General features: G+C 37.0%; 1 protein-coding gene across 5 annotated transcripts; it reads left to right on the plus strand.

The window, feature by feature from the left end:
• The first annotated feature begins 2,200 nt into the window (after positions 1–2,200).
• tfap2a (transcription factor AP-2 alpha) lies at positions 2,201–13,621 on the plus strand. Of its 5 annotated transcripts, none has more exons than XM_048174983.1 (7): positions 2,201–2,356; positions 6,246–6,665; positions 7,621–7,672; positions 9,074–9,302; positions 9,884–10,002; positions 11,378–11,519; positions 12,186–13,621. In XM_048174983.1, the coding sequence occupies exons 1-7, from the start codon at positions 2,294–2,296 to the stop codon at positions 12,472–12,474; spliced, it is 1,314 nt and encodes a 437-aa protein (XP_048030940.1). In that variant the 5' UTR covers positions 2,201–2,293; the 3' UTR covers positions 12,475–13,621. The 5 variants fall into 5 exon arrangements, with proteins under 5 accessions (XP_048030940.1, XP_048030942.1, XP_048030939.1 ...); XM_048174985.1 differs by lacking the exon at positions 2,201–2,356 and adding an exon at positions 3,937–4,078; XM_048174982.1 differs by lacking the exon at positions 2,201–2,356 and adding an exon at positions 4,656–5,033.
• The last annotated feature ends 9,089 nt before the right edge of the window (positions 13,622–22,710 follow it).

Raw genomic sequence — 22,710 nt, forward strand, 5'->3', positions numbered from 1 at the left:
AGTTATTAGAATGTCTAAAGAGGGCCATCAAAATAAAGTGTAACCGAAAAGATTTTAGAAAGAAAAAGTAAAACTAATAGTTGCAAGGGTATGGGTTACTTTATTGGAAAATATTATGCTTATCATGGCATTAAAATTAAATCAGAAAAACTGAAATTGCCTGTTGTGTATGTTTTTTTTTTTTTTTTTTTTTTTTGCTTAAATACTTTTAAATAAGTATTCAGCAAGGCTCCTTAAAGTATATACTAATCAATATTTATTATAGACATAGCCCATTAACATTTTTTCAGCCAGTTTTTTTTCTTCCAGTTTAAACATCTGCCTTTATAGACGAAAACATTGTTATGTATGCGATTTACAGTTAAGCAAATAGTATTTTGTTGGAGTTTTAAATACCATCGTTAGATGGCGCCAGATGACCAAATGAGAAACACATTTAGTAGACATATTTAATAACATGTTTGTTGGTTGTGATAATAAAAAAGGAATAATGGGAACAATTTCATGTTTTATTTGATTTTGTTTATTTATGTAAAAGTTCTGTTTTCAATATTTATTTAAAAGTAGACCTAGCCTATGCTCATAAATAGGTATCAGCGTGTACATTTCTTTTTAGGCTCTCGTGAATTCATAATAGAGAAGGTCAAATTAGTTATTTGGGGAAGGGATTTTAACTTGTCGATAAGGTGGACAGGTGGAAACGTGGAAAGGAAAGATCTGACTCCTGCAGACTATTGTCCAATAGAGGGCGCCAGAGAACATCAGATGAATTAGGGGGAGAACATTTAGCCCGCTACTTGACAATATTCTCTAGTCTAAAAAATGTCTTATTTTTCACGCTTAGCACAAAAAGGTAAACTGGTTTGATTTTAGTTTAGATGAAGTGGCCTATACAGTAGTCTTGTCAATACTGATATTAATCAAGAACTAATCGATGTCTTGGATGAGTAAAAGAAAAGCTACAGTAAACCCCGGAGCTGCTTTTTTGACGAAGCCGCATTTTAATAGAGCTTTTTTGAGAGACATTCAACCTACAGGCTAGTTCTTTAGAAAAAAAAAGTTGATTGAAAGGTTTAGGCTATATAGACCTACTAGTGGCAAGCAACAACAACGAAATGTAGCCTAAAATTGTATTTTTTTAGACTACTTTACTTAGGCTACTACTTTACTTTCTAAAAAACGTGTTTCCATAATACGATGTTTGTATTAGAGGCTATTTCTAATACCTGTTGTCGCCAGGTCTTACTAGAGTTTATATTTTGTAATCATAAAGTGTATCAAAAAATATTATTTCAAAAAATGTTTTCATTTTTTAATAGATCATAATGACATCTCTGACCACACATTTCATTGTCAGACTGGGGGTACATTTGTGCGCATGATTTAGGCCTATTTGTGCTTAAAGGTGTAGCGTCTATTGAAATTGCTAAATCGCGTCCACTATCCTCTCTTTTTATCTTTCACTTTTTTTTTTCTTTTTTTTTTAATAATTAGTGCTATACTAATACTTCTACTAATGATCTCTTTCTGGTGTGTACAGTTAAAATAAAGCATAATAAAGTGATGTCAAAAAGCGACAGGGGGTGCCATCATTTAAGCTACAGCATAGGCCGATACTGAGGCTCATTTCTCATTTGGCCCATTATTAGTCACTCTCCGAGATGCGCATAGAGTTATTTTTAAAGATGCTTTTGGTTCATTCACACACACATACACTTACAACCTATGAGTTCTGTTTTTGAAAATAAATAAATAAATAAGTAAATAAATAAATAAATAATCACAGCCTAAATTTCGCCCTACCATGAATGTCATATGTGTGATATAGGTGATAGGCTATAGGCTATTTGTTTTATTAGCTTACATTTCGCTCAGTAATTTTTTCTATAGTCAAATTAACTGGAAAAAAATCCAGTGGTGCACTTGAATTAGTGAAAATTACTGTTTCCTTTGGGGATAACGGATGTCGCATATACTGTAACTGCTTATGTTTAATGCATCTGAAAACACTTTTTTATGAATGCTGCCTGTTCGAGATTCAGTTTTAATATCTAACACTTAAAACAGCAGGTGGAAAAGTCAAACTATTGCTCCTTTCTGTCCATGTTTTTGTGCAGCAGGAATCTCAACATTGCTTTTACCTTTTCCAGGTGTCGTTGTCTTACACGTGCCCGTATCAGAGCGCATGCGCCGTGAGGTGGTCCTCTGTTTTTATTGCCAGGTGAGTAGATTTTGTTCAGGTAAAGTGGAATTTTGCTTAAGGACACAAGACCCAATGAGATAACACGGTGTGATGTACCACAATCAGAAAGAGGACACAAGAATGTCACTAATGGGCAAAATGGGAGACTGGCAGGTAAGTTCTCTTCCTTTTAAGGTAGTCTATATGAGGGGGATGCGGTTTCAAGCTTTTACTTTTCCATATAATTGAGAATTAAGTCTTATCCACGGTAGCTTTTTCAAAAAGTTTTCCTGACAGTAGGCCTATTGGTCATTAACCACTGTAAATAAAATTCTACACACAAAAACTGTAGGCTATAGAACACGCAACTAGGTTTACATTTGAGACTGCGAGAGTGAAGGCAATGGCGAAACAAAAAACTCTTATGATCAGAGTTCTGTAAAAAAAAGGAACTGTTGTCATATAGGCCAAATTTGTTGTTAGATATTGGATACGTATTTATTTTATTTTGCTCACTGGTGTAAATGTTTGAATTTTATTAACTGATTTCAGATATTGCAATTGCATTCTGTGCAGGCATACTACATAGTGCATTTCCTATGGTAGCAAAACGGGAAAGACCGAATATTTATTTATTTTCTTTTTAAACTTTCCCCCACTGCTTTCCCATGTATCTTTTCCCATGTTTCAAACACTATCCTTAAGTCGATGCGGTCCATTATGACAATAAATAAATAAATAAATAAATATTGTGATTCGATCATTTACTTTGTGAATATAACGCCATACATAACTGACTAGGCTAGGTTTATTTAGACACGAGTATTGTAAATGGGCGTTTTTCCCACAGTGAAGATTACCAAATATTGTTAAAGAATGAAGACTAGTTTTACTTTTCTTTTGTGCGATTGGTTTCAATGATGCGGACCCCTAATCAATAAGCAGCGAACAACAAAGCAGCGCAGCCATCCATTTCTATTGCGCGTTTCTCTGCCTCTCTTAATCGTCATTGTATCTTAGTTTCTTTCGGCCTCTCATTAATGACAACTGGACTCACCCCACCAAAAATGGTAATGGAGATAAGGGAGAGACAACGCCTTAGAGTCGGCGACCTGTCCCCTGACCTCATTCACATTTAACAAGCCATGTTGTTGTGTTAATTATTTACATTTATCAAATTGCGCCGTTACACGTTCTAAATAGATGTATACCTACAAAAGAATCGACTTTTTTTGCATAACAGTATTGAGAGTATTTTACAAGCCCAGGTTCACTATAGGACTAAAACAACAGTTTACAATTGTCAGACTGGAAGCAGTGTGGTTTGCCCAAATGAAGCATGTGAACGTTGCAGCAGTTTAGCATTGTTTAATATATATTTTACAGGAGCTCTTTGGAGCTGGTTGTGGATTCGAACACTTAGAACTTCTTGAAAAATGCGTGTATGCATGCAAAGAGTCTGGTCTATGATAAAAAGAGAAAAAATGTTCTTAGTTGAGGTTATTCTTGGCCTATTAAGTCCACTTTGAATACATTCAATTGGATGATTATTTCAAATGAAAAGGTGAAGTCCTCCTTCAGCACTGAAGGCATCAACCCCTGCATTTACTGCTCCCTTTTGAAATACAAATGAAACTCAGTAAAGGTATTCTTACTGGAATTCTCGTTGCAGTTTCTACCTGTGTATATTCATTGGCTTTGGTCTCTTGATATGCTAATGAGGGTTATTACAGTAGCGCTCGAGTCTCTCTCTTTCACCATTAGAGGGAGATCTGAGCGCGCAGCTCGAGCCTTGTGCACTGTGTCAAACTCAAGCGAAGGCGCACTTCACTCTATCCACAACCAATGAAAATGCTTTGGAAATTAACTGATAATATTAAATATGAAGACTGCGAGGTAAGCGGCTTATCCAGGCTTTTAATACAAAATGTTGCATGATATTTACCAAAATTTGGAACGGTTTAACTTTTCACTCAGTCAGTTTTAATTTCAATTTTAAACTGGCTTGCTTTGCTTGCAATTTTAACCTGGCACAATTTCATTTAACACAAGAACAAGTGATAAATAAAATACTACAATAGGCAACTGCATGATCCAAAACACATGTAATTGTTTTCAAGCATAATAATAATAATAATAATAATAATAATAATAATAATAATAAACATATCAACCATTAATTGACTGTAGAATGTCTATAGAAAAAAAAAGATCATTAAAATGAATCATTCTTAATATCGAAACGTGTGTATAAAAATAAAAGACAAGAAACAAACTTACCAAACGTAGGTTTGGTTAACAATCAAATGTGGCAGTTGTTAAATTAGTTTTAAAATTAATGTGTTTGTCCAAATATATTTTTAAAGTTTTTCCCCTCTATTTGGCACGATGTGTTTGTGGTGAATGCAGTAATATATGGGAGTAGTTTTTGCAGTGGTGAAGCCAGTAAAACGTGTTTTCGCTCGTTTGTGGAGAATCACACACGCCATGATCAGGAAAGAACCTCTGCACTTCGCGTGTCTTCTTTCAGCGCATAGACTCGCGTTGTTTGTAATAAATAATTACATTCGGTTTCATAATAATCGCGCGTGATGTGAAAACTATGTAAAATGCGTATACACGCGTAAAGTTTGTCGAATATTTGCTCTGGCCGTGAGTTAAGCTGCATCGGCGTGTGTTGATGTGTCTTGGCCGTGGCTAAATTCGTGGTGAGGGATTCTAGTGGGCCATGGAGCACGAACAGACGAGGACTAATGTGAAAAACAACGAGGTAGAGGAGAATCCAGTGAACAGTAAAAATGTGCCAGGCCAGATGCCCTCCGCGTTCGCTGGATTTTCACCAGAATCAGAGGTGCACATTGTTTCCTTCCTTGTGTTCTTCCCCCTCGTTCTGTCTTTCTTTCACTTTTGCTTGCCCTCGAACCTTTTAAAATGTTCCCCCCTCTCTCTGATTCGTCAGACGCAGGAGAATGTCCCTCTTTTTGTCTCTCTCTCCCTCTCTCTCCCACTCACTCTCTCTCCTCATCTCTGATTAGATATACTGATTCCTCATTCAATGGACGTCATTTAGTGCAGTCTGCCTTGAGTTGCTTCCTCGCTTCACGCTCGATTTCCGACCATTCTTCTCTTATTAAGTATTCGTGTAATATTAATAGTCATGAATATCTACTATTAGGAGTGCAGGGGAAGAGGCAGATCTGTGCTAACATGAGCTCAAGCGAGGGAACAGCTCACTGACAGAGCCGGGAGACGCCAAGGGGATCTAAGAAACTTTAGAGAAAAAGCATTGCATCTAAAGAGCAGATGAAGAACATTGGGAATTTACCCAGATTGTGATGGATTATTGCTTTATTTGAACGCTGGCCACCGCCACCTCGCCCTACAATTATTATTGGCTTGATTTAATTTGCACGTTCGTTTTCGTTTTGTCCCTCTGAAATTCTTGCCTTTTGAAGTCCTCGGGAATCTTCGCAGATGTTAGTGCACAGTTTTTCCGCGATGGTGAGTGACTGTCGGGAGTAAAGATCTGAAGACTGCGCTCAACATTTACTCTCCGATTGTTTTTTTGTTTTTGTTTTTCTTTTTTTATCCTGTCGTTTTGTCTGTTTCATCATGCAAGCTGTTCTTGGTAGCATCAAATGCTATTACAAAGACTTTATACTTGATGTGAGCTCTGGTTATTTTTCTTTGCCTCTCAGTAGGATCTTTAATTGCTAAATGAATTGCAAATTATTGATGTCCATTTTAATGTAGAATAGCACGTATTCTGATGGTCGTGGGGGTATAATTATAATTATAATTATAATTATAATGTAGTGTTGTATTTGATGTTGTTCTTGACCAAATCAAAAGCTTGATCGGTTTTCTGTTGAAATAACAAATTACTTCCTAAGTGCGATAACAAATCACTTCTGGTTGTTGTTGTTATTATTATTATTATTATTATTATTATTATTATTCGTTTTTTTTTCTTCTTAAAAATTAATTAAAAAATAGAAAGAAAAGAAAAGAAAAATTATATAACAGCACTAAAATAGCACTGTATCGTTCTCTCTCTTCTAAGGATCGCCATGACGGGACCAGCAATGGCACAGCCCGGTTACCCCAGCTGGGAAGCGTGGGCCAGTCTCCGTACACCAGCGCTCCTCCGCTCTCTCACACGCCCAACTCAGACTTCCAGCCGCCATACTTTCCGCCACCCTACCAGCCCATCTACCCGCAGTCTCAGGACCCTTACTCTCACGTTAACGACCCGTACTCCATCAACTCTCTACACGCCCAGCCGCAGCCACAGCACCCGGGCTGGCCTGGCCAGCGGCAGAGTCAAGAGAGCAGCCTGCTGCACCAGCACCGCGGGTTACCGCATCAGCTGTGCCGAGAGTACCGCAGAGAAGTGCTACTTCCCTCGGGTCACGGCATTGAGACTGGACTCACGGATTCAATCCCTATCCATGGAATACCTCACTCTTTAGAAGATGTTCAGGTGAGGAGAAAAATTTGAAATCATTTAATATAACACGCAACCTCTATACTCCCATCGCCATTATCCAGATTTGATGCTGGTGCTATTAGAAGAATATCGGACAGTTAAATATTGGGTCACATATTTAAGTTGTTTTTATTAAAGTTGTTGTTTTATTGAAAAATATTATGGTAATGTATAACAACGGTGTTTGTCACAGTAAAAAAGTGGCAAAATGTTGTTTTAATGTAACGTTTTCAATTTTAATCTTGGCTATATTTGGTGATTTATACTACGTATTTTTGCCTTAAAGGCCTATGATGAACATGCCATGTTTTGTGAGGAAACAATTTAGAAAATAAATGTCATTTTATGTAAAATTGTATTTTTGAACGACAGCGCGAGTAATTAATATATACATAAAGAAAATTCTTTTTTTTTTTTTTTTTTCATGATTTACTGGATTTCTTATATTCACTGTTGTTCGCCCCAGCAACACAAAGTGAGTGGTGTGCTGAGCTTTTTGATTAATATTGTCTGTCATTTTTGGACGTGATTCTTGGCTGCCCCCCTTTTCATAAGTAATTTGATTGCAGTGTGCCTGCTGAAGTGATCTGACGAATCGAGCCTTGACAAAATTCTCTGTTCCACCACCGCTGCATCTTTTCTTGTTAATTTTCTTGGTAGATAAAATTGAAATAAATATATTTACTATTATTATATTTATGATATAATACAGAATCGTTTAAACCTTTTATTACTTCAATAAGTGGCGCATGCTGAACATACAGACTTATAGGTCAAAGATCTATAGCTACTTTCTCTAAAGATGCAGTTTATAGTGTGCGTATAGTCATAAAATTACTAAAGCGTTTGTGCAATTTTTCTCTTTGGGTTGAATTTAATTTCGTTTGCAAAAAAAGTACGATGTTTTTAAACTTTCGATCATTATTAATTTGCTTTTTGATCTTTGCAGCATGTTGAGGATCAAGGAATTCACATCCCAGACCAAACTGTAATCAAGAAAGGTAAGCAATTTCCTCTCAAATACCGTACGTGGTTCCACTAGCAGCTCTCCGCTCGTAAAGTCTACCCGTGCTTGCTGGGAGACGGATCGGGTTAATTTGTAGGCCTTGAGATAGCCTGGCGATAAGGCACAAACCATTTTAACAAAGTGTTCCATAGCGGACACTATTGTCTGTGTTAATATGGTGGTGCTTGGCTTATAGCTTAGTCTGTGACTACATTTAAAATGGTAGCCTTTAATGAAATTTGCTAAATGTCTCATTCAAAGATGATGTGAGAAACGCGTGTAGAGGTTTCGTCTATGAAACGCTTTTGTTAAAATAGATTTAACAAAGGCCTACTGTATAATTTTCAATTTATGTCATTTTTGCAATTACGTCCCTTTGTTTCGTTTGGATCGCAGTTGGTCAATGTGGGCTGCAGGAGAATGAGTGTTGGATGGGGTTGTTTTCTCATAAAGTGCGCTGCAGTGAGATATGATTTTCTTCGCTTTAACAATGTGAAAGCTTTGACATGTTAAATTTGATGCACCATGCATAAATCCACAAAAATACTCGTTGCACATACACGTAATAATTGCGATCTCACGAGTTCGTTTAACTCCTCTTGTCTCTATTAGTCTCCCCTGAGCTATTAATGTCACTAGTGATCTATCCAAAAGTGCCTGTGCTTTTGTTTCCGGTTAGCACATAAAGTAACAACAGGCGCTGCAGCAGGATTTAGGCCGGAGCACTTATTTGTAAGCGCTCGTGTGTGAGTCTGAGCAGCCTATTTGAATCTGTGGGTATCGTTCCATGGCATTGTGTGGCGTGGTTAGGGACTGTTTAACGCTTAAAACTAATTTGGAATGAAGAGAAATAACGCATTTTTATTTGTGAAAAGTATTGGAGTAAAATATTATTTATTTAAATAATAATAATAATAATAATAATAATAGGCCTATATAATAGTAAAAATAAAGAGTTTATCGACATTTGCGTGGATTATGCCAGTTTCTTTTTTTGTTTATCAGTTTGTGTTTAATGACGTCCAAACAGTGGAAAATTTGAAGCAATGCCATGCATGTTGAACTGTCATTTTCACCGAGCTTGGTGTGGAGTCACCATTGCGATATAAAATGAAATATTTTGATGGCTGGGCCACTTCATTACTTGGGGCATATTCCAGCAGTTACATTCATGAGCTGAATGAAAAGCTATTGCTCTGGTATCTATTTTCCTTCCTCTCTGATAAGACCAAACTGCCTTTGATTCCACATAGGCGTGCGAGATGATGTGCATATAAACGCATATGTCTAATCTTACTCAAAGGCTGCCTGCTGCATAGTAATTCATCTTTTTCCATTTGGTTGATGCTGTGGTCTCGAATGGGGGGCCTAATCATGTTCTTTTTTTTTTTTCAAGGTCCTGTTTCCATATCCAAGAACAACAGCAATGTCTCTGCCATACCGATAAATAAAGACGGGCTTTTCGGAGGTGTGGTAAACCCAAACGAAGTGTTCTGTTCGGTTCCGGGTCGCCTGTCTCTTCTCAGCTCAACGTCAAAGTACAAAGTCACAGTAGCGGAGGTGCAGAGACGCCTTTCTCCGCCTGAGTGCCTGAACGCTTCCCTGCTCGGCGGGGTCTTGAGGAGGTGAGCTGGACGTCCATTGCATAGGCTATATCAGTAATTATATATTATCAATCGCTTTCCGTTGCCAAACCCAACGACATGGAAGCCTATTGAAGTCATACCCCAACAAAGGCAAAATATTGTGGCCTACCAAATTGCGATGAGCACATGCTGTCATGTCTTTAATGCAAGACGGTTTAATGGCCACTTCCTTAGTATAGCAATTAAATCTCATGTCATGATTTGCACTGGGCTAATAACAAATATGACAAACTGTTAAAACAAAGTAAAAAATAACCTAAAACAAAGTATTTAAAAGTAGAGGTCTTGCTTTTAGCATAAAAAGTTACTCAAAGAGCTGTTATAAACAAGGCTCTTCTGACACTTTTATTTTTTATTTTTTTTTTTTTTTTATTATTATTATTGAAGTTAATGGACGATCCAGTCGGAAATAGCCTATACATATTATAAATTATAATATAAATGATACGTAAATATATCGAATGTATAACTATATAAAACGTGTTGCATATATCAGTAAGACAAATAACTTCACATAATATTTTTTTTTTTTATTATTATTATTGTCATTTATTTCAAAGGGCCAAATCTAAGAATGGCGGAAGATCTTTAAGAGAAAAACTAGATAAAATCGGATTAAATCTACCAGCAGGGAGACGCAAAGCTGCCAACGTTACCCTCCTGACGTCACTGGTGGAAGGTAAGTTTCCTGATAAATATATATTTTTTAATAAAGCAGGTGCTTAATGCAGCTTTCATTCTAAATCAGCATTTTCATTCATCCGTGAAATGGAGAGTTTGTCTTGCAAGCAACAATGTTGAAGGATATAAGAAAGGAGAACGGAATCAGGAGATATAATTCGGAAAGAAATTTGTGGGATTACAGAAATATCTCTCTCTCTCTCTCTCTCTCTCTCTCTCTCTCTCTCTCTCCCTCCCTTTCAGCAGGACCACTTGACTTTAAATTTGAGCATGGTGTGGATTCGGGTGTCTTTGGGGCCTACTTTGTGCCATGCTAGCAGTGTTGTTTTATGGCAGTTTGTTTTGTGTAGTTGCTGGATATAAAGCACTACATCCGAAAATTAGTATACCATTTATTATTATTTTTGTTATTATTATGTGTGGACTTTATCCTTGTCGGCTTGATTCAGTTGACCTGTAGGTTGAAAGCCTATTATAAAATATAAATGAGTTAATTATGTTGCACTGCGAAGATGCCATTGCTGTTGAATAAATCCATTTTGCTTGCAAAGTTGGAGGTGATTATTCCGTGCAGTGATATTTGGTGTGCCATGGGTTTTAAAGGTGAAAGCTGGAGACGGTTCATTGGCTCCTGTTAATCATTGCCGCTGAAGACTGAATGTAATATTCATCGTGCTTCATTGAAATTTAGTCTTGTATGGTAATGAGCCTGAAGAAATGTATGATTCCTGCGAGATAAGGGCGAGGGGTGGGGGTGGTGGACACGCAAGCAGACGCTGATTTAGTCGGAGGACATTGGCTTTCTGAAGTGCTGTTATTGTTTATGATCTGCTCCATTTTATGGAAAGCAGTTTAGTAGAGTTGAGCTTTGATGCTAATTGGCGCATGCGTTCTTCCGGATTCTAGGCTTATGACAGGAAGGCTCGCAGTAAAATTCCAACTGTTTCAGGAAATTAAACCAAAGACTTGAGAAAAAATCAACCAAACACACTGACCTAGTCGGAGTAACCTATTTTACATGGCTAGAGTATAAGAAGAAGGTTTACTTTTAGCCGTTTGAAGTTTCTTTCGTATAGGCTACATCATTTTAATATTGATAGAAGGATCACGAATTAATTGACATAGTATCTTTTGGAATTATTATCCGATATTCTGTTAATCTCAGAAGAATGTGCATGCTGATATGTATTTGACAAAATTCAATTTTCTACTATAGGCAAGGGAAATTAAAGGTGCATAATGATGTCAGAAATGATAGAGAGCGATGTCCTGCTCATTGGCCGAGGACGTTAATTATATGGCAATTATTAAAGATGTTCATCAATCTACATTTTAGTGCAGTAACATAAATACTGAATCTTGTTTTCTTCTAGGTGAAGCTGTGCATCTAGCCAGAGATTTCGGTTATGTATGTGAGACTGAGTTTCCAGCCAAGGCGGTAGCTGAATACGTGAACCGACAGCATTCAGACCCAAATGAACAAGTCCAAAGAAAAAACATGTTATTGGCAACGAAGTAAGTGCTATTCTCACTATTCAGATGTCAAAGCGCATTTATCAGTTTATGACTGCGTCTTTTCGCGTTAATTGTCGTGTTGTATTTATTGGAGTGTTCTGTCTGCTGGATAGCCCACAGAGCTGCTAATGTGTAGGCTAGCTTTTAATAAATAGGACTGGATTCAGTGTCTGCTTTTTGAGGCCGAGTGGTTTCGTAAAATACACAAAAATATGCTCTATATATTCAAAACCTGTAATGAATTAGTAGCCTATTTTTCCTTACATTGTTTTATAGACTTTCTACAAATGAAAAATAAATAAAAAGTCAAACTATAAAAAATGCGCACCACTTGTAATTAAAATACATAAAAAATAACCATGAATAACAACAAAAAAGTATCAACAAGGCGACGCTCTACTTTAGATGTCATGGAGCCTAATCAGTGTTATCCAATTCTCACATCTCCGGTTGACGTATTACTGACGTATATGCAACACTCTTTTCAAACTGAACTGTCCATCGCTCTGATTCCACACTGTCCAACGAGCTGCTGTCTGAAGGAATACGTGTGCCATTGATTAAGGGACACATAAGGAGCACATAGTCTTACTAATACATTTCTGACTTTATTCAGCTGTAATTAGCTTCATCCTGACACGCATCCTGCATTGTGTCTCCTTCTAGACAAATCTGCAAAGAGTTCACGGACCTGCTCTCTCAAGACCGCTCGCCCTTGGGGAATTCACGTCCACAGCCCATTCTCGAGCCCGGGATTCAGAGCTGTTTGACCCACTTCAGTCTTATTTCACACGGATTCGGGACTCCCGCCATGTGCGCGGCCCTCACGGCGCTGCAGAACTATCTGACGGAGGCCATTAAAGCCATGGACAAAATGTACCTGAACAACAATCCCAACAGCCACAATGAGACGGGGTCGAAAGCGGGTGACAAAGACGAGAAGCACAGAAAGTGATGTCCAACCACCTCATCCCAATTGATATATGACAAAATACATAACAAACACACTAGTGATCAAGATGAAACATTGAAAGCACCACCTCCCGATCTTGACATTTTGAAATATTTTTGATTTTTTTAATAATTTAAAAAAAAAAAAAAAAACAGTTCACTTTGGGATTCGCGGACAAGGCATTTCTCTGAATCAAAATAAAGCAGTGTGCCAATGAGAGGAGTACAGATCTGCAACAGCAGGACTTTTCATAAACTCCCTTTGTATGAGTTCAACGGACTGAAATTCAGCGATTTCCCTTCAGTATCCCCATTTACGATTGTAGCCATGTGACAACAAGAAGCTGAAAGAGGAAGATTTTCTATCAGTATTGTGAATAATAAACTTGAAAAAAAAAAAAAAAAATCTACAGCTCCATGCTATGACTTCAAGAACTGACTTTTCACTCGACCAAGCGACCAACTTGAACTTTGAATTTTAACACGATTCACGGTTATATGAGGGAATCTGTGTTCATGTATGTATATATTTATTTATGTGTAATTTAATGGGAATTGTAAATATGGTACGTCTGTTCAAACTTCTTTTTTTATTTATCTGGTGCCTCCTGTTTTAGTGGGTTTAAATATTCGCTTAGTTCTTCATGTGGTTTTATGGTTCTTAGAAAACAGAAGTTTGGGGTATTCTTCTCTGGGATATTTCAATTCAGCCCTCTTGTAGCATGTTGAGGCGACACTGAAGCAAGTGAACAAATTGAAAAGAAATAAACATCCATTTCTCTATATATTATCCTTATGCCATTCAGTTTTAGATCGAAAAAGGTCATTGCGGAGACCCCGATGCTAGTTTTGTGTTTCTATCTTCTTGTTTTTATACGAGCTTTTTATGTGTTGTGCCAATCACCTCTTGTTCTTCCCTCAAAGCACCACAAGAGCAATAAATGGATATTGTCTTATGAATTCTTCTTCTTTTTTTTTATTTCGAATAAATTCAACATTTGGGACCATCTGATAACTTGTGTGTCCACTGTCTAAATTGGAGGCGGTTTTATCTGTATTGTATAAACCTGTGCTGGCAATAGCTCCCATGCCTGTCAATGTATTATAGTTCTTTGTTGCCCAGAAAAAAAATAAATATTTGATACGCTTCATGTCGATTTTTATTCATTATTTTTTATTCACTGCTTGCTGCCATGTATTCCTCTCTCTCTCTCTCTCTCTCTCTCTCTCTCTCTCTCTCTCTCTCCTATTCAGCACAGTTACTGTAATTGAGTTTAACTCTCCCTTGACGATTGCTCCATGCAATAAGCAGTTGAACCCATTGTTTCCCTCAAGTATGATAATAAAAAAAAAAAAAACTTACTTTCAACTCTTAGTTCAGAGCACAGGATCATTCAAATATGGCAGGGAGCTTTTTTGCCAAGCCAAATGACACAAAAAAACAATGAATTCTCTTTCGTGTTTGAAGTGAATGTGTGTAGATTTAGCCCTCGAGCTAGAGCGCTCTTTAAATCAGTCAGATGTAGAATCCAGCTGAAGGTTAGTGCAGTCGCCATTTCCATGCTTTTATTTGTAGATGCCGTGCACCTTACTTTTCCTAATACACTGTCAGCCATGCTATGATAAATATTTATGTCATTATAATGCAAATCCATTTAAAAAAATATTTTGCTGATATCAGTTTACAGTTCGCTTGAAAGAAATTGTAGGCATGGCACTTCGGCGTTAAAACGAAAAGCAGCATCCATGTCATAATTTTACTCGTGCAATTTCGTTGAGTCATTGGGTACACTTACAGATAGTGTCGTGCCCGAACACGCATGGTTATTTTGTGCATTGCATAACTCAGATTCAAATAGAGTTTGATTGTTTATTGATAGCACGCGCCTGGAAATCAATCTCCATTAGAGCTTGCTGGATTTGCTGTATGCATTCTGGTCATGTACAGAAGACGTCTGTCATTGCACTGAGGAAAGAACTGCCTGCACAATATTTTCACCATAGTGGCTATTCGTTTAAAAAAAAAATCGCAATTTTTCTTTTTAAGCTCAGTCTGTTCGACTCAGATGCAGTTGTTTTCAAATAACATGAACGGAGCCTAACTGTACATGTCCTTGGCATAATTGCAATGCACAGTGCAGCAGCAGGTGAAGCGAGGCATTGTCTGTCAAGACTGTTTTTGTTGGCTGCTTCTCAGATTGTGTGTGGGATTCTAACCTCGGGCACAATAGCTCTCCCAGAAAGGATACCCGGCTGCTCCTCCTGTTCAGGCGCAGAAAAAAAGCGCATGAATAGTCATTTTAAGGGAAATCACAATCATGTTAAATCGTATTCATCGGAATTAGGAATTCCTTCACGTGAATCTGTGTCATTAACGCTAATGTCATTGATTAAGTATATTAGCGGCCCAACGTTTTTTTTAAGCAAAGAAAGCATTTGTATATACAGCAGACAAGCACGAGCGTTATTTCGCATTAATTTATAAAAAACAAAAGACACGTCGCGTGTATTTATATCAATACAGAGACGGTAGTCCGTAATTTAGATTTGTAATTTTTTTACCCGTTTCTTTTTAGTTGAACTAGTTGAACACAACTATGCCTTGCAGCAAAATGAAAATAAAACGCAGAATAGGCTAGTGAAATTGGAGTTTACTGCAATACCCAGCTGAATTCGGTTCATTCACTAGTCTACATAACCTCCCGCACCAGCTATATCAATTACACATAATTCGTCTGTAATAATTAACATGTGTCATTTTATGTAATTTTTCCCAAATAATTATTCATTTGTTGAAGAGATTTTTGCACAATTCTTTCGATTACAAAAATAGAATGTACAGACATGTATTAGGCCTCTCTCTCTCTCTCTCTCTCTCTCTCTCTCTCTCTCTCTCTCTCTCACACACACACACACACACACACACACACACACACACACACACACACACACACACACACACTCACTCACTCACTCTCACACACACACACACACACACACACACACACACACACACACACACACACACACACACACACACACACACACACACACACACACACACACACACACAAACGGTCTGTTATGCATGTGTGCACACAGTGTGTGTCGGTAAAGGAGGGTTTGGGTATAGACATTTACGCAGGCGCGTTTGGATTTGCTTTTAACTCTTTACTTGTAACTCTTGTTTTATTTTGAACTTGCTTTAACAATCTCAGTTAAAACGAATGCCACGGACTAATAAGTTAAAACTTTTTGTGGGCATCCAATGATGACCATAAAAATCTTGTTGCAGTCTTGTTATGAAATAGGCTATTCTTAATAATAATATTAATTTTAAAAGAAATACTTTCTACAATTAAGTAAAACCAACAAATGTCAATTGAGTGAACGTGTTAAATGAATGCCTTCCTCTCTCTTCCTCATCCTTATCTTCCTCCAGAGGCAGGTTCAAATTTTCTCCTATAGCCTTATCTGTAGATGTAGCATGACAGTCACATATGTTGTACATTGGTAGACACAAGTCTCTGCAGCACAGTGTTTATACGTTAAACCGTATAATGTATGAATACACGAAGTGTCTCTTTATAATCTCATTACATGCGTTCATCTTTTGAACTATTTTTATTATTCATGTAGCTGTGCATTTATAACTTTTTTTTTTTTTTTAACCATATTCATTGATTAACATATTCGTTGATAACATTCCACGCATCTACAGATAGGCTAGTCTATTTTTGTTTGGCAGTAGTTTCGCACTACGGGCTGGGGAGACAAACTCCTTGATATTGAAGAAGATTTTGGCCTCAGTTCAGCACCTCTGGACTTGACAGCTCCCGTAAAGAAAGTTTTATTATTAAAATATCACTTGATATTACGCTCTGCTGTTGTAAGCGAATAACGAATAAAGCGAATCCAATTAGGCTAAGTCATACCGAGCATTTGTAATTTTTTATTTTATTTTATGAATAGTAAACTCAATGCGCAGTAATATTTTTCACCTTCGTTAATACAATTAAATGGATGCAAAGCGATCCATAAAATTGTCACTAGGCTACTTACACAAATATGAGCAAACATTATGAAACAAATGGAAACGAATGATGACGCTCATGATACAAATAATATAAACACACACACACACACACGCATATATATATATATATATATATATATATATATATATATATATATATATATATATATATATATATATATATATATATATATATATATATTATTGTTATTTGGACTTATTATAGTCTATGTTGTCTCACGCAGACTGCATTAATAAACCCTGATACTTAGGGATGCTTTAGGAAAGAAAAAATGCAAGTGCCTAGACAAATGACACACGTCCGCAATCGAATGACGTGATTCTAGTTTTCAATGGAGCGCAAAATGGTTAATTGCGCTGGATTCGTAACTTCATCACCCCCTCAACTGACCCCTCCCGACTAAATAGAGCGGGCCCCCATAATGTCAAAAGAGGTCAGAAGCTTCATCAAATCACACATTATTATTTGAGACATAAGGTAATCGATTAGATAACATTAAGTGCCTTCGAATAAACAGATTATTGTAAATAAGGGGACACCTCTGAATGTAGAAATGTTCCGTTTAAATATAAGGTCTGGATAGAATAAATCTCTCTTCTACACCCTACTCCCTCCCTCTCTCTCTCTCTCTCTCTCTCAGAGTCAGCGCTTCATTGCTCGATTGTTAACATTTACACACTATTGCCAAAGGGTGTAGAGTACTTACAGAACAGAAATATAAAATATACACTCTTAAAATAGGTTCGGCAAAGAACCTATGGTTGAATATGGTTCTTTTTACTTGATGTTCCGAGAATCTTCAGATCCACATATTAGTTTTTGGATTTTCTAAATAAATAAATAAATAAATAAATAAATAAATATAAAAAAAAAACATATAAAAGAATTTTTTTTTTTTTTTCCCTCAGGCGATCGTCTGACCTGCAAGACATTATGTTTATAATTATAACCTTGTGAGTGAAGAGAATTTAAAATAAAAGCTAAGTAAATAAAATGAATGGCGAAAAAAAACAAAAAAAAACCCGAGATAAAAAGACAAATATGACAATTGAACAAGATTAAATGTGTAATCATGCTAACCGTGTTGCTTATAGGAACTCAGCATTTCAGTGTCATATGCTTCTGTTTGTTTTTCATTCATTAAAATCTGAATCGAACTTCACGTCCTGACCTCCTCAGTCCAAGGTCTTCACATAGTGTTCGTGTTCACCCCAAAATAAAACATCCACGACTGTTATGTTTTGCCTTTTTCCTACAAATAGTTGATATTCTAGTTTCTGCCTCCCTCTCTTTCCTCTCATTCTCTGAAGCCAGCCGGGGGGAGTGTCGCCGCGGGCCAAACATATGCTTCTTTCCATTGCACTAATCCAAATTCAGCGTGCAGGAATAATTGCTGGAGTGGCCGTGCTTTCGCAGGGCTTTGTCCCGCTCTGGCTCCCGTCAGCCAGGCACACGCCATTTCAATCAACTGCTTTTGAGGGCTGTCTCTTTTTATCAAACCTCAGAACCTCGCCAATGATGTGAACATTTAACAAACCGCTTCACGCTTCACCAAAAGCATGTACTTTGCGTATGAAGGGACCTGCAGTCTCATTATTGCATCTTATTATTCATATGCTTGTTTGTATTTCCTTGTTGGTTAGAGTTATATTCATAGCATTGCTCATCCGGATGTATTCTGTCAAAGTAATGCCTCACGGGGTCAATTTCATTGACAAGTCAAATGATCAAATAACTGAGAAATTATCAAAAGCCAAATCTTGTGACAAATGCTAACACTATCAGCCCGTTCTGTTTAGTGCCTATTTCTACTTCTATTTGACACTTTATTATATTAGTCTATATATTATTGACTCGAATAAAACATGTTTAATTTAGATATAACAACATATTTAGTTAAAGGGAAAGTTTACATTGAACAAACATTCATTACAATACATTTAGAAAAAATTACAACTAATTGAATAAAATAACCTATTGTCAGTTGGCGCCCGATAGGCCATTCGCCTCTTCTGTCGCTAATGATCAGGCATGAGTAAATAATGTCATGCCAATGCAATATTGTTCTTCAGAAATCGAAATGAAACCCTCAAACGTTCCAAGGGGTAGGCTATATGAAGGTCAAGGGTTATACAGTGGCCATGCAATAGCGGTAGTAGTTCTGTTGTATAAACAGAAATAAGAGTAGGCTAATTTATACAATATACTATATCCGATAAAGAGAAGTCAACTTTTAGAAAAAGAAAAAAAAAAAGCTTAACATTGATAGGTCCGAAAAAAATTCATTCTAATTCTAATAAAGAAATAGCGATTACCCACAATAATAATAATAATAATAATAATAATAATAATAATAATAATAATAACAACAGTAATATTAAGGACCCACCTTATATAATTAGCATTTAAATTTACTTACTGTGTACATGTTATTTGCACATTGTAGGCTACTTTGATTTACCTGCATTACATATGTAACCAATACTAACCGATACCAGGCATATACTACAGAATATATATGTGTAATGTTTACTTTCTACATATAATGATTTCTTGGTGAATTTGCTCATGCAATTTGTTCATGATATTTTGTCTGTTTTCCTGACTTGTTGAACGCTTTTTTTTCTTTTTCTTTTTTTACCCTGTCGTAACCTTTTTTCTGTGAATCAACGGTGAAAAAGTAGTATGTAAAACGGCCCATTTGCTTGGGAATCGCATGTTTTCACGGATAGGGGACAGAGAAGAGAGAGAGAGAGAGAGACTGAATTAATAGACGTGATAATTTCACAGTAAAGAAGAACACTATTTCATGTGTCTCTATCTGTTCCATCAGAGCGCAGCTGTGCTGTTATGATGAAGTTTGATGATGATGGTCTGAATCTTCCTCCAGGCGACTCATAGCTCCAGGCAGCGCCAGTGCCCGACCCTGATAAACGACTTAAACACACACGGGCTCGCCAGATCACTTGTGTTGCTCTCTTCATTTTTTACCCTCACAATACACACAACACTCAGTTTGGCTTATTGCACCTCTGCCGGATATATTTATTTATACAAACATCACAGAGGGTACAGCACAAATGCGAATCTGTTTAAAGTAGTTAAAGTGTTGATTGGTAAAATTGTTATTTTAACACACGTTTGATGAGGAAAATCTTACATTTCTGGTCAGCATGCTGGACTTAAGTACCATCTTTATAAAATGTGTATAGCTATAATAACACTTAATATATATATACTTTCTTACTTACTTTCTTTTTATTTGTTGTGTTCCGTGTTTTAAGAATGTAGTACATCTATGCGCAAGCTTGTTTTTTTCAGTAGCATATATATATATATATATATATATATATATATATATATATATATATATATATATATATATATATATATTAATCCAGAAACGTAACCATGTAATTTTCAAGTTGTTGCTACCAACTCCGAATTTGGTTGAAGTGAACGAATCTCGTTTGAGCCAGTATAGACCTGTAGTTAGCGTCGTTCCGTTTCATTGCCAGAAACGAACAGTAATGCCAGGTGTAAACAGCACTGATGGCACCATTTCCACGTTTCCCATGTTTTTAAAATTAAAACACATAATATATATTGTCTGTGACTGAAACCCCTTTGGGAATTGCGTTTTAAAACATGCTTTAGCATTATTCTTTATTGTAAAGTAAGCTGTAGGATGTCTGACTGGTAGTTATATTTCTGGTTGCATAAAAGAGTAATTAATAATTAAATTACTGGTCGAAATCCAAAAGTAAACCTTCTCAGAATATGCTGAAACTAAGAGTCTGTTGTTTCAAACAACTAATTACTTGTTTGCAATGTTATGCGATAGAGAATACTTCAAATCCGCTCACAAGACTTGGAGACATCTGAAAAGAATTGTCAAGTAGGCTATATGTCAACACTGTTCGTGGGACTATATTGCCCGCTGCTAAACATTATTAAAAAGACTTAAAAAGGTTAATCCAAAATAATTTTTGAAAGCGGTTGATTCTTCCTCACCAATTCGCAAGACAAAAATAATTCGACAGGAAAACACCGGGGTTTTAAGTAAGTTGTTCTAAAAAATGGCCAGATTTGACAACATCCTGAAAAGACTTGGCATTACCCGACCCATTTCTCTTCCTCTGTTATCAAACCTGGCAGCATTTAGAAAGAACATGGGAGTGTCATTTTTTCCACTTTCTTTCTTTTGATCTATCAATGAGGGTGAAATGGTTTAATGCTCCATCATGCAGCACAACTGATCACTTCTCCTGTGGTCCAGGATCCAGCCAGAAAAAAAGGCCTTTGCATGTGACAGATGTGAGGTCACAACAGGGTAACAGTTTTATTTTGGTTAGGGGTGATTCCTGAGAGTAGGGACCTACTCAGATAACTTATTATAGGAACATAGGATCAAAAATACAGTGGTGTGGCAATAACATAGCACATCAGGGCTTATGCTGCTCCATTATTGTGAAATTCTGCGCTAAGCAATTTGAAATTCATTTTATGTGTCAGTGTGTTTCTCCCAATTCTTGCTATTTTGCCAGAACTCTTTTAGGGCATGAATAGAAGACGCGCATAAGAAACGATCCTGAGTCAGTGAAGGTGTTTCCCAATAATTCCTATTTAACCCATCATCTATTGCTTCATCTCAGCTGCATGAAACACTGTAATTGTTCAGCTTATCATTACTAAAAGAATAATTTATCACCGTTACATTAGGGTTTGGTTTATTTGGTTAGATGAGCCATCATTTAATCAGAAAGAGGACAACGGAATGCTTGGTAACATGCAGGCCGTGATTCAGCGTACAGTATGTCACTTGTTAAAGTTGTGATTTGTCATTTCATCAGCTTCAGGATCTTATCTGTATACAGAAATGGCCATATATGTACCTTCAAAGGGCAAATAAACAACCAAGTATTGATGATCATGTAAACATAACAAAAAAGCTTTAAAGACAGTTGCACTGTCACTTCCCTAACTGATATTTGTTATCAAATGCACAATAAATATCTCATCCTTGACTGTGTTTAACACAAGTTTCATTAAAGTAGTCCATTACTTGTAGAGCCTGAGGCCCGATAGCAGCAGGAGAGAGAGAAAGAGAGAGCGGCAGAGAACGAAAGAAGGGTAGAGAGCTGAGAAAAGCTCATTGATAATTAAGTGTTGGTTGCTCACTGTGTGAGGTGTCGCTGTACTTTGCTTACCAATCCAACGGCTGTTGGTCTCCTCCTCCGTTTGTGCCGGCATCACGCGCCTTCTAATAGGCTTCAATTAGAGCAACGGGAGCTGGGGTTAATTATGACTTAACACATTTGATTGAGTGGTTCAGATCAGCAGTGATGGGGACTCAAGGGGAGAGGGACTCATTTATTAGTCTCTATTTGTGTTCTTGTTTCACAGTGTTAAAGACGGTGGCTAAATATTGTCGGTGTGGGACTCTCAAAGCTTCTTGTGTCAGATCACGCCAGGCATATTTGCGTGCCACATTCAAACCATGCGCTTTGCATGTCTATAACTGCACGCACCTGCCCCTGTAGACTATCAATAGTGTAATGGGATATAGGCAAGAAAAAGAACACACACCAACATAATACTCTTTGCTGTTAGAAATGACTTGCATCTACAGATTATGAGGTTTATCGAGAAAAAGGAGGTTTGACCCTGAAAGCATCTAACCATTCCAATGGAAGCCAGAACCTCGGCTGATTACGAATGATTTTGGAAAAATATTCTGCCAGCCGAAAGATTCTGTTGCTTCCCTCAGGACATCATCACGGCTGTTTCCCTCTTCAAGTATTCTCAAAGGTTAAAGTCATCCTTCAGTAACACAAAAGCAAATTCTAACTTACGGCCCAAAGACACAAACTCAAGGAACCATCACTGAAGAGTAAATATTTACAGTGGTAGACTTGAAAGTCGGAGAGAAGAGAAAATTTAAAGATCTAAACCGGTCAGCAAAAAGAATGACAGAAAAAAGTGATTCACAACAGGCAAATTGATCGTGATCATTATGCCAAATAAGCGGCTTCCTCCCACTGTTGAACAGATCCACACAATAAAAGTAAGTTGGGAATGAAGCTTTTGACAGGCTGCTAATGAATCGCTGTAGGCCCATCTGCCTCAATGCAAACAGAAATGTGGTTGGATCTCGTGAACTGTTACCACTGTCACTGTAA

This window comes from Megalobrama amblycephala, linkage group LG22, assembly GCF_018812025.1.
Source record: "Megalobrama amblycephala isolate DHTTF-2021 linkage group LG22, ASM1881202v1, whole genome shotgun sequence".
NCBI classification, from domain to species: domain Eukaryota; kingdom Metazoa; phylum Chordata; class Actinopteri; order Cypriniformes; family Xenocyprididae; genus Megalobrama; species Megalobrama amblycephala.

Bases quoted from the DNA above. Each gene is read 5' to 3' on its own strand.
- tfap2a (XM_048174982.1), top strand. From the start codon at position 4,911: ATGGAGCACGAACAGACGAGGACTAATGTGAAAAACAACGAGGTAGAG. The intron at 9,303-9,883 runs GTGAGCTGGACG...TTTATTTCAAAG, and splicing joins CTCGGCGGGGTCTTGAGGAG to GGCCAAATCTAAGAATGGCG. The intron at 10,003-11,377 runs GTAAGTTTCCTG...GTTTTCTTCTAG, and splicing joins CCTGACGTCACTGGTGGAAG to GTGAAGCTGTGCATCTAGCC.